General features: G+C 41.1%; 1 protein-coding gene across 2 annotated transcripts in view; it reads left to right on the top strand.

The window, feature by feature from the left end:
* Positions 1-15,681, top strand: part of LGR4 (leucine rich repeat containing G protein-coupled receptor 4) — a 104,752-nt gene that overhangs the window by 44,274 nt on the left and 44,797 nt on the right. The window contains exons 1-2 of one of the 2 annotated variants that reach the window (XM_055423750.2): positions 11,645-11,900; positions 12,350-12,421. In XM_055423750.2, coding sequence (XP_055279725.2) covers positions 11,893-11,900; positions 12,350-12,421 — 80 coding nt within the window. In that variant the 5' untranslated portion in view covers positions 11,645-11,892. Of the gene's footprint in view, positions 1-11,644; positions 11,901-12,349; positions 12,422-15,681 lie in introns of those variants that run through there. The other variant, XM_055423749.2, reaches the window with a different exon arrangement.

Raw genomic sequence — 15,681 nt, 5'->3', positions numbered from 1 at the left:
GGGTGGGTATGCATGTTTGAAGGCAAGGACCATGAAGTAATGTTTTCCTATCAGTGGTGTTAATAAGTGTAGCCATAATAAAACAGCAACCGTTTAGTTAATTAGAATATTTACCATAATAAATGCTGTGGGGTTGATTTCTTTATGAATAGTGCATTTTGTCTGCTAGGATGAAGTAATTGAGTGTTTCCAATCAGCCCAGACGACAGTCCTTACAATGCTTCTTGTTGATGTTAAATGGACTATTGAAATAGCATTTTGTTTGTGTGTCTCGACTGGTAATGAGCACTGTTTTGTCATCGTTAGAGTTACCAGAACAGCTGTTGACACCCAGAGGATGCCTGAGAATGCCCGTTAAGTAGCAAGAAAACAAGGAATATTACAGTTTAACCCTTGTCTATTCCATGTGATGCCAGATGCTAGGGGTCTTCATTCAAACTATACAAAAGAAAATAATGTTCTTTTTGTCTTTGGTATTCAATTGTTCTTTACCATTAAGTAAACATTGCTCTAGATTTAGAACATTTTATATTTTCCTCTTTAGGACACATCTCACACTTGAAAACTGGCTGTATTTAAAATGACAAAAAGCAAAAAACCTCAAAAACAATCAGAACTTCTTTCAGTGTTGGAAAAGACTGAATTATTCTAACTGGCTTTATTTTTTAAAGTTACTCTTTTGCGGATGTGTGATGTAAATGACACATGACTTTTGTTGCAGTATATTTACACACTCCTGTTTTGCTCTCTGTCTTCTACCTTGCTGGGTTAGCATCTCCTTGAAGAACACACCCTTCAGTGTCTCCTAGACTGTATTGCTTCACCGAGACCATAAACAATTACGGCATAAAATATTACCTTTGGAAATGAAGTCATGCGTCTTTCTTAATTGCTGAACCCTTGTAATTCTGAAGGGGGTATGTTTAAATCTATCCTGATACACACACTTGCTACACACACTTGCTAACATAAGCAAACGTAGCCTGCACATCTAGGAAAAATGTGAATCACAGGGCTTCTTATTTTCTACTAATTATGCATGGAATGTGCAGGAGCAGGAATGTCGAAGTAGAAGTCATAATGATAGATTTTAAAAGGACCTTCGAAGTTAGCAAGTACAGGATATTTTACAGTAGAGGAAGCTGAGTTCCAGAGGAGCAGGAATTTCTTCTTCCTAACTTCCCTTCCTTCCGTCGCATGGCAGTAGATGGCTGCTAGAATGATCTTTCTACAGCAAACATGACATGCTTAGTCTTCCTCTGGTAGCTTCCCATGCTTTGGGAATAAAGTTGTGATTTCTTGAAGTCATTCCCTGAGGCTTTTGGGGATGTATTTTCTGCTTGTCTTGGTAGCTTCTTTGCCAGTTATATCCATTCTGCTTTAGTACTTCAATTCCTGTATAGCTTTATCTTGTTGACCCCTCTCGTTTTATCTCATTTAACATATTCCCACTGTCTAGGAACAAAGCTAGTGGAGGTGATGGAATTCCCGGTGAACTATTTCAAATCCTAAAAAATGATGCTGTGAAAGTGCTGCACTCAATATGCCAGCAAATTTGGAAAGCTCAACAGTGGCCACAGGACTAGTAAAGGTCAGTTTTTATTCCAGTCCCAAAGAAAGGCAATGCCAAAGAATGCTCAAACTACCACGCAATTGCACTCATCTCACATGCTAGTAAAGTCATGCTCAAAATTCTCCAAGCCAGGCTTCAACAATACGTGAACCAAGAGCTTTCAGATGTTCAAGCTGGTTTTAGAAAAGGCAGAGGAACCAGAGATCAAATTGCCAACATCTGCTGGATCATCGAAAAAGCAAGAGAGTTCCAGAAAAACATCTATTTCTGCTTCATTGACTATGCCAAAGCCTTTGACTGTGTGGATCACAATAAACTGTGGAAAATTCTGAAAGAGATGGGCATACCAGACTACCTGACCTGCCTCTTGAGAAACCTGTATGCAGGTCAGGAAGCAACAGTTAAAACTGGACATGGAACAAAAGACTGGTTCCAAATAGGAAAAGGAGTATGTCAAGGCTGTATATTATCACTGTGCTTATGATGTACTTTGCATATAAGTTAAATGAGAAACGCTGGGCTGGATGAGGCACAAGCTGGAATCAAGATTGCTGGGAGAAATATCAATAACCTCAGATATGCAGATGACATCACCCTTATGGCAGAAAGTGAAGAAGAACTAAAGAACCTCTTGATGAAGGTGAAAGAGGAGAGTGAAAAAGTTGGCTTAAAGCTCAACATTCAGAAAACAAAGATCATGGCATCTGGTCCCATCACTTCATGGGAAATGGAGAAACAGTGGCAGATTTTTTTCCGGGGGGGGCTCCAAAATCACTGCAGATGCTGATTGCTGCCATGAAATTAAAAGACGCTTACTCCTTGGAAGGAAAGTTATGACCAACCTAGACAGCATATTAAAAAGCAGAGACATTATTTTGCCAACAAAGGTTTGCCTAGTTAAGGCTATGGTTTTTCCAGTGGTCATGTGTGGATGTGAGAGTTGGACTATAAAGAAAGCTGAGCAAGAATTGATGCTGTTGACGCTGAAACTCCAATACTTTGGCTGCCTGATGCAAAGAGCTGACTCCTTGGAAAAGACCCTGATGCTGGGAAGATTGAAGGCAGGAGGGGAAGGGGATGGCAGAGGATGAGAAGGTTGGATGGCATCACCAACTCAATGGGCATGAGTTTGAGTAAACTCTGGGAGTTGGTGATGGACAGGGAGGCCTGGTGTGCTGCAGTCCATGGGGTTGCAAAGAGTCGAACATGACTAAGCGACTGAACTGTGTGGAAGGCACCCTCTACCCAAACAAACTAGTTATCTGATTCAGAGGCCCAAACAAAGTTATCTGATTCAGAGGCTTTCAGTTTTTTCCCCTATGAATCCAGTGACAACTGTGTTTTACACCATGGCTGAAAATATATATGAAATCTAAATAATTGTCATGAAATAGTTATTTATCTTTTTCTGTGTGACATACTTAACTTTGAGATTAACTGTTCCTTGCGAAACTGAAAGTCTTAGTTGCTCAGTCATGTCTTGACTCTTTGAGACCCCGTGGACCCCCACCAGGCTCCTCTGTCCATGGAATTCTCCAGGCAAGAATACTGGAGTGGGTTGCCATTCTCTTCTTCAGGGGATCTTCCTGACCCAGGGATAGAACCCAGGTCTCTTGCATTGCAGGCAGATTCTTTACTGTCTGAGCCACCAGGAAAGCCCAACTATTCCTTATATTTCTTTTTTTAAATGCCATTTGTCACCTACTGAATGGATTTCAGATCCCTCTCTATGCTGCCAGCTTCCTACGGGATGTTTGGAAGCATTTGGGGAATGTTTTTAGTTGCACTAATTAGTGCTTTGGAGGACCAGGGGTGCCAAGCACTGTATAGTGAGCAAGACTGTCTTGAAAAATGAAGAATCATCTTGCTCAAAAGCCAGTTGCATCTCTTCTGAAAAACAGTGCTGACCTAATGTGTGAGACCACAGATTGAAATAGCAGCTCTCTATAAGGGAATATCTGCCCTTTCTACCTCAGTACCACAGCCCTGCGTCTGGAAGCCTCTCTCTGGCTCCAGTTAAGCTGACCATCTTCCCTTGCTGTACCATGCAGATCATGGTATTTATTTGTTGCTTTGTTATTGCAGAGCACACTTAGGGTAATCTTTCCTGTCTTTATCTATCCGGGACCCAGCACAATCCTGTCTGTCACAATCCTAAAGTTGCTCAATAAAGAAAGAATGAAGAGGCTTGGTCCAGCACCCTCCAGGTAGATAGCAGAGGCTTTAAAAACAACCAAAACAACACCAAAAAGGCAAATCAAAAATCCTGTAGGTTTCCTGACTCTCAAGCCAAACCAGTGCTGTGCATCATGTTGTTTGGTTTGGGGGCAGGGTTGGAAAAGAAGACTTCTAGCCTCAGGATGAATTATTTTTCCTGTGGGAGAAATGTGAAGAGATAATATCATATACATATACTTATTTGTGAAGGCCAACACAGGCCTTGAGGTTTAATTTACATACAGTAAAATATGTACTTTTACTTTTTAGTATACAGTTCTGAGAGTTTTGATAAATATATACAACCATGTAACCACCCCATGCAAATCAAGATATAGACCATTTCCACTGGGCCAAAAAAGTTCTTTCATTTCCCTTTGTAGTCAACCTTTCTCCTGTCCCATCCATTTATACCTTGTTCATGGTCATAAGTTTATATTTAATTTTATAAGAAACTGCCATACTGTTTCCAGAGTGGTTGTGCCACTGTGTGAGAGTTCCAGTTTGTCTATATCCTTGCCATCACTTGTTACTGTCGATTTATTTTTTTGCATTTTCAGTTCAGTTCAGTTGCTCAGTCGTGTCCGACTCTTTGTGACCCCATGGACTGTAGCATGCCAGACTTCCCTGTCCATCATTTTGCATTTTAGCCATTCGGATAGCTGAGTGCTATCTCATTGTGATTTAATTTGCATTTTGCTAATGACTAATGTTGAACATCTTTTTATGTGCTTTTTGCCATTTGTGTAATCTTTTGTCATTGTGTAATAGGTGAAGTGCCTATTCAAACCTTTTGCCCATTGAACAATCAGATTTTTTATTGACTTTTGAGAGTTCTTTCCAGGTTATAAATACAATCCTTTATCCCAGATGTGTTTTGCAAATGTCTTCCAGTTTGTTTTGTATTTTTTTATTTTCTTAGCAGTGGCAATAGAGCTTTGAAAGTCTTTAAAAATGCTAAGAGGGGTTTTCATCCATGAAAGTAGATGATTATAAGATGAATTCAGCGTTTTTCTCTACATCTCTATAGCCAAAACTTTTTAACGTATTTTTATTATTTTTTTTAAGATTTGAAGACTGTATGCTGGGATATTCAAGTCCCTTATGTAGTCAGTGATTTTACAAGACGGTAACTATTTTTGGCAATAATTAACATCTATTTAGGTCAGTTATGGTTGTTGTGTGCTGCCCTGGTGGCTCAGACGGTCAAGAATCTGCCTGTAATGGAGAAGACCTGGGTTCAATCCCTAGGTTGGGAAGATCTCCTGGAGAAGAGAAGGGCAGCCCACTCCAGTTTCTTGCCTGGAGAATTTCATGGACAGAGCAGCTGTGGGCTACAGTCCATGAGGGTCACGAAGAGTCAGACACGTCTGAGCAACTCACACTTTCACATGGTTACTGCAGCAGCTCACCTCTTAAGGACTGCAAAGCTCAAGAAATCACGTTTTGGATTCTTTCTGCTGGGAAGCACTGAGCCTTTGTGTTTGAAACACCAGGGAAGGTGACAGATGTATGGAGCCAGTTTATCCTGCTGCCTAAAATTGGAGTGGAAACATTTTACACGGCCTCAGAAGGGTGTCCATCTTGCCATCTAGCAGTGAGAAAACACATAAGGTCAAAAAATATCTCAGAGCAAACTGACTAAAATGGCTCCCATTCCATTTTGGCCCCATTTCTGCAGTATAATTAGAGAGCAGTATCTTTACACATATGTAGCTGTTCTTATTGCTTCCAAAATGCAAGAATGCGTTTTAGAAAGGTTAAATTTAATTGCACGTTGCAACAGTGTCTCCAGCACTAATAGTCGGGTAAGAATAGAGCAGACTGATGAATTTTAATTAAAAGAAAGTAAGAGAACTGTGAACTTATCTTTTGATATAAAAACTTCACCATCCTAGCGCAGTGCCTTGCACTTATATGGGTACTTTGTACATATTTGTTAAATAGGTGACAGTGTATCTCCTTGTCTCGAAAACAGACTTATCTCTTTTCTTTTTGGCACAGTGATTTCCAGGTGCAAAGGCGATCCCTCTCATGATGTATGGCCTGCCAAAAAATGGCATCGAGATATATATTAAATATGCTTTCCTTAAAAGATATTTTCAGAGAATTTTTTTTTTCCATTTTGCAAGTGAAGAATCATGTGTCAAGAGATACACATGTTTAGAATGATAGCATTTCATATTGGTGAAAATATATACCATCCATAGAAAAAGAACCTGTAATGTGTCCCATGAAATAGGACAGTGGTTATTCCTGGGTATTGATATTGTTGATGGTTTTCTCTGTATTTCAGTGCTTTAAAAACAGCGAATATAGGTTGCTTTGTTGTTATAAAAGTGGTGAGTGAAAGAGATCACTTGCCCAAAGGTTCAGAATCCTGTCAGAAAAGAAATTAAACTTGGGACTGCCCTACTGGTCCAGTGGCTATGACTGAGCTCCCAATGTGTGGGACCTGGGTTCAATCCCTGGTCAGGGAACTAGATCCCACATGCTGCAACTAAGACCTGGCAGAGCTGAATAGATAAACAAATATTGAGGGGGGAAAGAAAGGAAATTAAACTCTTCATACGCCTGGTCTAGAACCTTGGCGGTGTGTGTGTGTCTACATTACTTCTTTGTGAGAGAGACCTTCCCTTCCAGTGTGTCCCACCAGGGACGCTTTTTAAGTTTAGTTTTAGTTTTTTGTTTTTGTTCAAAGAGTAGACATCTGTGGGCCTGAAAATTTTTGGTGGATGACAAGACCCTCGAAAAGTCATTGGAATAGTATCAGTTCTTTATCATTATCAGCATGTGTCTGCTGAGTTTCAGGACATCACCCCCATTTTCTGGAGAACGGTTTAGAGAAGGATGTGTTTTGTAGAAGCTGTTTGTAATTTATTAAACATAATTTATCGACTTCTCATATGGCTGGGTAATATTTGTGTTATTCCTAACACCATGGCAGCAAAAGTGCAGTTTTATCTAACACAAATAGGAGAGTTTATTCAAAGTTAGATAACATTGGGTCAATCACAGTATATTTAAAATTAAATAACCCCATGGCAAAAGGCCCAGACCAGCAAGCATGCGGTGGCGAAGTCCGCGGTGGTACACTCTGGGCCATCAGCAAACAGGTTGGGCTCGCTTCGGGAGCATTTTACAGGGATTTTAAAAGGTGCCTTGTTGAAACATGATGTTCCTCTATACTCAGTAGATGCTTTAGCATTAGGGAATTTTATGAGCGGAAAAAAGATAGTTTAACCACTGGGGAGATTTAGCAGTTTCAATTAAACAATTGCACCCTTTCAGTGTTAATTTTGAAGTTGCTGACTGCTGGTGTTGGAGGTTTCACCTTTATTTTCCTAGTGGGGTGATGTACTTTTGCATTTTTGATCTCTGTTGTAAAACTTGGGGAGTATTACACTGGGTGTGATATGCATGTGCCCTGTTCCAGTTGGTATACCTTGAGAGGCCTAAATTATAAAGAAATCTGTTATGGAACCGGTATGTATAGAAAACATATGTTCAGGCATTTCCCCCCATTAAGCAGAAGTTCTGAGTTCTATCCCCTGCTTTATCACTTATGGTGCAAAGTCCTCCTGGTTCAAAGCCATTTGAAAACAGCTCTTATCTTTGCTGTATTTCTAACAATTTTCCTATGAGAATGTAATTTCCTACCTCCTTCTCTCCCTGTCTCCCTTTCTTCTCTGTCAACAACCAGGCCTCAACATTTTACTTTTTTTAAAAACAAAGTTCTTTGATCTCAAAGAGCTCTTCTATCTCAACATCCATGACTCCTGGAATTCTGGAGTTTAGAATCCAGCTTTGTAGATAAGAACAACTCCAGGTTCTAGACCTTCTGCACCATTTAGTATTTCCCTTGTGTAAAAGTGGTTTCTTTTCTGGGAAAGAAGACCACCAAAGGCAGTGAAGTGCTTGGCCTGCTGGCTCTTGGTCCAGGGGATTCACACAGCTTCCAGGAGCAGTAAAACATGGACAATGATGACATAACACCTGTTACTTATGTAGCTTTTTATACGTGACTTGACACGGGGCTTCCCTGGTGGCTCAGTGGTAAAGAATTCACCTGCCAATGCAGGAGATGCAGGTTCGATCCCTGGCTCAGGAAGATACCCTGGAGTAGGATATGGCTACCCACTGCAGTTTTCTTGCCTGGGAAATCCCATAGACAGAGGAGCCTCATGGGCTACAGTCCATGGGGTTGGACACGACTTATTAACTGAACAACAGCAATGTGGCTTGACATTTTCTGGTCTTCACAGGATGCTATAGGATTAGTTACTACTACCTCCTGTATCTAAATGAAGAAGCCAGGTCTCAGAAAAGATGTCCGGTTTGCCCAAGATCACACAGCTAATGCTAGTGAATCCTTATGAAAGCCTTAATCTTTGAGGGCTGCATCCTTCTGTTTATGCCAGGTTGGCTCCAAGTAAGGCCATCTGTTCTCTTGAAATCACTCTTTGGAGGCTTTTGAGTTGGTGGTCGCTGACCTCATAAGATTATTTCGTTTTCTACCTTATACTTATTTTCTTCATAGGAACCCAGGATTGCAAATCTCCGCGTTTAACTACAGATGTTCCTGGCAAGATTGTGTTGCTCATCATGAATGTCAAAGCACTGACCTAGGGGTGTTATCTTCTAGCTAAAAATTTTCTGTACCATTTTCTTTTACTTATGTACTTTAGTAATTTATAGGCCCATGAGCCCAATATATTTGTAATTATTGGCTTAGGGCTTCCATTTGTAAATTGTTACAGTTAAGTCATCACCCCCAGCATCCGAAGCCTGGAGCTCTCTTGCCGATGTTGGTGATGTCAGGTCTGGAATCTACTCTTGGGGCTGTCTGTAGGTTGTTTATCACCATTAGCCCTCATTATTTTAAATGAGTACCCACCCACCTTATACTCTGTAACCACATGTTTCCAGAGCTTCTCTGGAGATTACATCTTGCAGGTCCCCCCCCCCTTTCTTTTCTTTTTCTCCTCCTTACTTGCAAATGCTTTGAAAGTGAGGCCCAGAAAATATGAAGGAAAACAGCTAAAAAGATAGTATGTGAAATTCAGATCAGTTTGGAAACAAGTGTTGCTCTGACTCTGAAGCTTTGGGAGAAAAAAAAAAACAAACCCTGACCAAGTGTGTTTAACACATATTAGTTTGTAAATATGGAGTCCCACTAATTGCATTTATAGCTCACAGCAAAACTACCTGTTATGTCTTGTTACTCTGAGAGGGGGAAAAATGAGAGAGTTATATAGGTGTATGCATTTTACAAAATTGGAATTCAGGGAAGAGTGTGGTGTAAATTCTTTTATAATTATGTGTTTTTTTCTGCTGATGCAATTAGTCAGTTTTTCTGTTGCTGAGATGCTTACCTGAATTTAGGTGTCCCAAACTTAGAGGAAGGGCTTCCCAGGTGGCTCAGTGGTAAGAGAATCCACCTGCCAATGCAGGAGATATGGGTTTGATCCCTTGTTCGGGAAGATCCTCTGGAGGAGGAAATGGCAACCTGCTCCAGTATCCTTGCCTAGAAAATCCCAGGGACTGAGGAGCCTAGTGGACTGCAATCCACGTGTCAGAAAGAGTCAGACGTGACTGAGTACATGCACATGCAAATTTAGAGGAAATGGTATGGAGTACCTCCTTTCATAAAGAAAGAGATTATGATTGTCCTTCTTTCCCCTTTTATTGGAATGATTAAAGAACACCAAAATTGTGTGATATTTTGCATCACTGCTTACTTATTATTTTGCTTTTCCGTGTGATTAAAAGTTTTGTTGTATTCTTAAGAATTATTTTATTGGTTAAAGGTAAATGTGTTTTGGTTAAAAGTAGATGTGATGGAGGATGAAATGGTTGGATGGCATCACCGAATCAATGGACATGAGTTTGAGTAAACTCAGAGAGTTGGTGATGGACAGGGAGGCCTGGCATGCTGCAGTCCATGGGGTCGCAGAGTCGGACACAACTGAGCGATTGAACTGACTGAACTGAAATGTGTTTCCAGTGGAAGTGATTCAGCTGTTTTCTAATGACAAACCAGGAGTCTATAAATGTTGCTTTATGGTCAGTTTTCAGAAAGCTGCCTTTTCCATCAGGTGAAAGTGAAAGTGAAGTTGTGTCTGACTCTTTGCGATCCCATGGGCTGTATAGCCTACCAGGCTCCTCCGTCCATGGGATTTTCCAGGCAAGAGTACTGGAGTGGGTTGCCATTTCCTTCTCCAGGGGATCTTCCCAACCCAGGGATCGAACCCAGGTCTCCCGCATTGCAGGCAGATGCTTTACCCTCTGAACCACCAGGGTCCGTGAACCTCATGTATTTTCATCAGGGAGGGTGAGCACCTCCATGAAAACTTCCAAAAAAAGTGAATCACGGGAGTATATCTCAGGCCAGGAAGCACCCCAGTACATCAGTGTAGCTCCCTGCCCCCACCATTTTACAGATAAGCAAACCAAGGCCCCAGGATTAAACAGTATTCCTTCTGACCCCTATTGGGGTGCTGTTTCTCTAGTATGTTGCACCAGTGTTTATGAGAAATGAAAGATTCCCCCCTCCCCATTCCCAGGGATAATAATAGTTAACTAAATTAGTATCAGGGCCTGTATTTAAAAATAATAATTCCTAGAAAAGTGTATTAATTTTGTTTTCTTATGAATTATCTTTAGTAGAATTTGAGTTGTTTTTAATGATAGACAACTTTGGAATGCATGTGAATCCCTTTGGTCAGAGGATTCATCTCCAGAGAATTTTCAGAATTTTGTTTCTTCAATAGCTAAAGCTATTTATAGTTTTATTATTATTATTTTCAAGCAGAAGCGCTCTTCCTGAGATCCCCTGATTATCTTGCCAAGGTCTTGGGGGCAGTGTCCTCCCCTCTCTCTAACCTTGGTTGGACTCAGGGTTTGCTTTATGTCCTGACTACCACTGGAGCAAAGTAGCAGGATCCAAATGATGTTTTAAAAGACTCGAAGTTTGGAGTTAAGATCTTGGACTCTGGAGCTCACATGTCCTGTTACACCACTTGCTGGTGGCCTCAGGGATTTTATTTTGCCCCAGGAAGCCTCAGTTTCCCCCTTCATAGAATGAGATCAACGTGCAGTCTTATCTCCTGATCGGTATTCATGACATGTCAGCTGCTACTGCTGTTTTTGCCTACTGCATTGTTGTTATTATTCCCAAGCCAGGACGTTTCCCAAACATGCCTTGAGAAAGGCTGGTAAGAAGGAAAGCAAATTCCATTTTTAACTGTTGGGGAGAAGGGACTGACCTACGTTGATACTCAGTGTCCTTTAAAGGAAAATTTTACCTGATCAGAGTAAGGAAAAGAAAGTGGTGTGATTGTCAGCTGGTTTCTGTGTGCTTGATTTCTCTTCCACCTTCTTAGACCCATTTGTCTGATCCAGTCATGGGAAAGTCACATGTGTGAATTTTTACGATGCTTTATAGAAAGGAGAGACCTGTGGACTGAACCACAGAATTTAACAGCAGATGAAAAGGCAGGGACAGGCTTCCTTGGTGGCTCAGTGGTGAAGAATCCACCTGCCGATGCAGGAGATGCAGTATCGACCCCTGGGTCAGGAAGATCCCCTGGAGGAGGAAATGGCAACCCACTCCAGTATTTTTGCCTAGAGAATCCCATAGACAGAGGAGCCTGGCAAGCCACAGTCCATGGGGTTGCAAAAGAGTCAGACATGACTTAGGGACAAAGCAGCAGCTACAGCAACAAAAGAGGCAGGGGCACCTGGGTGAGGCAGGCAACCCAGAACCTGCAGGGACTGTCCCTGGTGAGGCTGCCTTCACCTGCATATCACACTGTCCAGATTAAGCAGAGTGTGGAAGGAGAAAGCCAGTCCAAAAGACAGCTGTCAGAGAAGAAAATGGTTAATAAAGTGTTTTTTTTCAGCTGCTTGAACTAGTTAATTGTGGAATTATATTGTCGAGTGGGTACCCTCCTTGCTGCTGTCTCTTTAAGGAAAAACTGGAAGTGGACCACATACCTGTCATGTACGCACTTGTTTTCAGCCTGAGTCTATTCATAGGCTAAAAATGAAATCTACTTACAACTATTCCCTGGAGGACTTTTATAGGTTTTGCAGAAAATATGACTGGGTACAGTTAGGACCTGTTTTATTATCCCTGACAGTGGCTTAAGAAGCCACCCGTACCTGTAGATCTCTTTTATCAAGTTCTGGGTATTCTTTTGTTTATTTTTGTCAGATACACAGTACTTTGAATACCAGAGCCCTGAAAGGCCACACCAGCTCACTCATTGTAGGCAGTTGGAGACATTTTTTTTCCAAGAATACTTAAAGGGCAAAAACCCAGGATCTGGATATAGCATAAATGATGGGGTACAATTTTTAATAGAACATTGAACTTTTCTGTTTTCTTAACTTTGCATTCTGAAGCTAAATTATGACTATTCCTATATCTGTCTTCTATGCTCATTTCTCTTGCTTCTTTACAAAATTTTATCACCTAATTATTTTTATGTTGAATTCAGTGCTTTAAGTCTAATATCACATAATTAACAATCTTCTTAACTTTATGTTTTCCAGGGATATCAGCATGAATAACATTACTCAGTTACCAGAAGATGCATTTAAGAACTTCCCTTTTCTAGAGGAGTTGTAAGTATTCTTTTGAGAACTGTTTCTTTGTTTATTTGAGTATTTCTCCTTTTCTCTTTGGAAATTCTCACAACAGAGATTGTCTGCTGTTTCTCAGGGGACACTCAGAGAACTGGGTTCAGTGGCCTCTGTATAGTGGAAACCATGTGTTTTGGGGGAAACAGACTTGAGTTTTTAAGAAGTGTGATCGCTGAAGTTATTTTTGAAAGTCAGGATGAAAAATGCTACTTCCATGGGACTTTTTTGCTGCAATTGTTATGACCACAAATGAGGCAGTGACACAGGTTAATTACAGTGCTATCCCAAGATAACAAGGCTGCTGTGTAATTACCATTATTGCCACAGGAGTTTCTGTGTGGGCAATAGAACCATAAAGAATAATCCACAGCATTTCGGGGTCATGATGCAGCAGATGACCTCAACGTGAGCCAGCAGAAAACTTTCCTTGGACATGGGCAGGTGGTCTTTGGGAGTGGGGCGAAGACGTGGACCATCCTTCCAGTCTCTGAGAATACCTTTAACGTTAAGCCTGTTTCTGAACTTGGCAGTGTCATCTCGCATTTCCAATTTAACAGGTTACATGGGGGAGAAGTTCTTTCTACCTGTAACCTCCATTTTGTTTTTCTCTCCACACTTATTTAAAGTCCATCGTCAAAATAAGCACTTTTAGATTTTATAGGAATTGGCAACGATCAATAGCTTTTAAGAATTCAGATGAAAAATAAAAGTCATAGTTGAGTTGAGTTAAATGGAGGGCTTTAAAAACAGCTAAGCTAATGGATTATGTAATATGTAGAGGCAAGAAGGTGACAGTTTGATGGTAAGAACATCAAAGAGCTATAGCCCTGAAGGAATCTAAATTCATATTACGGATTGTGCCCTACAGCCAGCTGTTGAGTTTTAGATCCAAGTCAGTGACTGTCTCTCCTATCTTGGGTCGGCCCCTCCCTGCACATGGGGAATAGGAATTGAAAATAAGACAAGCAGGTTGTGCTCCCAGTTTCTAACACTGTTGAAACAGCAGTTAAGGATTTAGTGAAGTTGAGGAGAAGGTTTTCTTCCCACACTACTTAATTGAACGTAATGTTCCCACAGCAAAAGTTGGACGGAGATTCTTTGCCATTTCCAAGCTTGTGAACTGGGTCAAGTTATTTAACCTCCCTCGGTTCAGTTTCTTTGTCTATAAGGTGCAGATAAGACAAAACGAATTAAAATAGATGTTAAATACTTAGGACAGTGCATGAAGCAGGGTGAGTGTTATGTAAATGCTAGCTGGTAATTATTTCATCATTTTAAAAGTGCTTACGGTGAAGGGGGTGCGGGGAGCAGCAGCTTGTATACCAATTGTTGTCATGGGTTACAAGGTTTCAATGTATGTTTTACTTTATTTTTGCCTGTTTGTTTTTTTTCCTTTGAGTGAAATTAATTCTTTTGTAAGAAATAACGCTTCATTTTTAATTAGACATTTACATTGAATGAAAAAGCAGTGAGCTGTGTATTTGAAGCCCCCCAATTAAGCTCAAGGATGCCTCACCTGTTTCTTTTCATTTCACATATAGTTTCAGCCTTTAGGATTAGTTTCCCTTTACAGAAGTAACCACACAGTGAAAGGCCATTCGTGAGCATGGGTTCAGCTGTTGGATCACCCCCAGAGATATGAGACGCAGTGGGCGCAGAATGGAGACCCCCCCTTGTTCTGGTGAACTGTGTGCACACACCACATTGTCAGCGCCTTTGTCAGCCAGTCCCCTTGGAGGAGTTGGCGGTGAGCGCCTGGATATGGAGTGCACCCTGGCTAATCTCTGCTTTGTGAAGTTCGCATCTTGGATTTCGTAAAACTCTCAAATGACCAAGCATATTTCAAGCTCACAAATTCTGTCAACTGAGAGTTTTAACTGGAACCAAATTGGATTTGATTGCTAGTCCTTTGTAGCGAGGTTTTGTTCGCTTCACATTCTGTTTATGGCAGCAAGGAAGCCCACCCTATGAAGTCTGTACGGCTCCTCCAAATACTGTTTGGGATTCAGAAATGAATTTGGTCAGGAGCACTGATGGTTAATTTTAAAGAGTGAGTCCTTCAGAATAGTGTTTCATATGTTGGGTATACTTAGAGGCATTTGAGGGAATTTCTTTTCCATGTTAATAGAATCAGGGTAAAAAGCCCGTGTTTTTTCTTTACAAAACACTGTAGCCGAGTTTGACATTCCAAAATGATGCTGCCAGGAGTATTGTAATATTTCAGAAACAGCATCACCCTTTGTCCAAAAGTCATCTGGAAGTCATTTAAGAGTGATTGTGAAGCTGAAGTACCCGGGACAGAAATGAATGATTTACTGAGGGCTTTTTTTTTTCCACAATAGTTAATGAGGTGTGCTTTACATGATGTGACCGGTTTGGCTGAATTTTACATGATAATCCAGAATGCTGGGACTATTGGGTGGAATCAGTTCCCAACTTAAGTGTTTATAGATGTTTACGCGTTCGTTTGTTCTTTCGACAAACACTAAATCCTGGTCTGTGCTGGGTCCTATGATGGGTGTCAGGGACGCCAAGACAAGTTAAGTGTGGTGTTTGTCCTTGGAGTTGACAGTCTGTTTAGAGCTGTGCTGTCCAGTACCATAGCCACTAGCCACAGATGGTTATTTAAATCTAGACTTACAATAATTAAAACGAAAATAAATGCTCAGTTTTTTAGTGGAGCTAGCCATCTTTCAAGCGCTCAGTAACCACCTGTGGCTAGTGACTCTTGTGATGGACAGTGCAGATGTACACGGTTTCCATCACTGCAGAAGGTTCATTTGGATAGCAAGGGTCCAGATGAAGGGGTGGAGCTATCACTTGGTGTGGCCTGGTGAAGACTGTCCAGGTGCAGGGTCAGCGGAAGCCTGAAGTAACCTGTCTATTGAGACTGGAGGATTTGGGAAAGGCTTTCCAGAATAGCTTCAGCTGAGTCTTGAAGGACACATGAGAATTAGCTAGGTGAGGATGGGTAGTAGGGGTGCTCCAGGAAGAACCTTATAGCATTTGCAAAGTCACAGAGGGATACATTTCAGAAGTCAGGACACAAGATGATAGTTATTGCAACTGAAATAGAGAAATCTGAAATACCGAAAGATGGAGAAATGTGAGGAGATGAGGCCAGATCACCATGGGACTTTTTAAGCTAAGGAGTTTAGACTTTATCCTGAAGGAGCTGAATTGGGTATGAGGGTAAGCGATAGGGAGGCGACTAGGAGTTTTTTTCCCTGAATGACTAGATG

This window comes from Moschus berezovskii, chromosome 14, assembly GCF_049115385.1.
Source record: "Moschus berezovskii isolate FMDL1 chromosome 14, NW_MosBer_1.0, whole genome shotgun sequence".
NCBI classification, from domain to species: domain Eukaryota; kingdom Metazoa; phylum Chordata; class Mammalia; order Artiodactyla; family Moschidae; genus Moschus; species Moschus berezovskii.
Note: the sequence above shows the minus strand (reverse complement) of the source record. Positions and strands in the feature narration are given on the sequence as shown.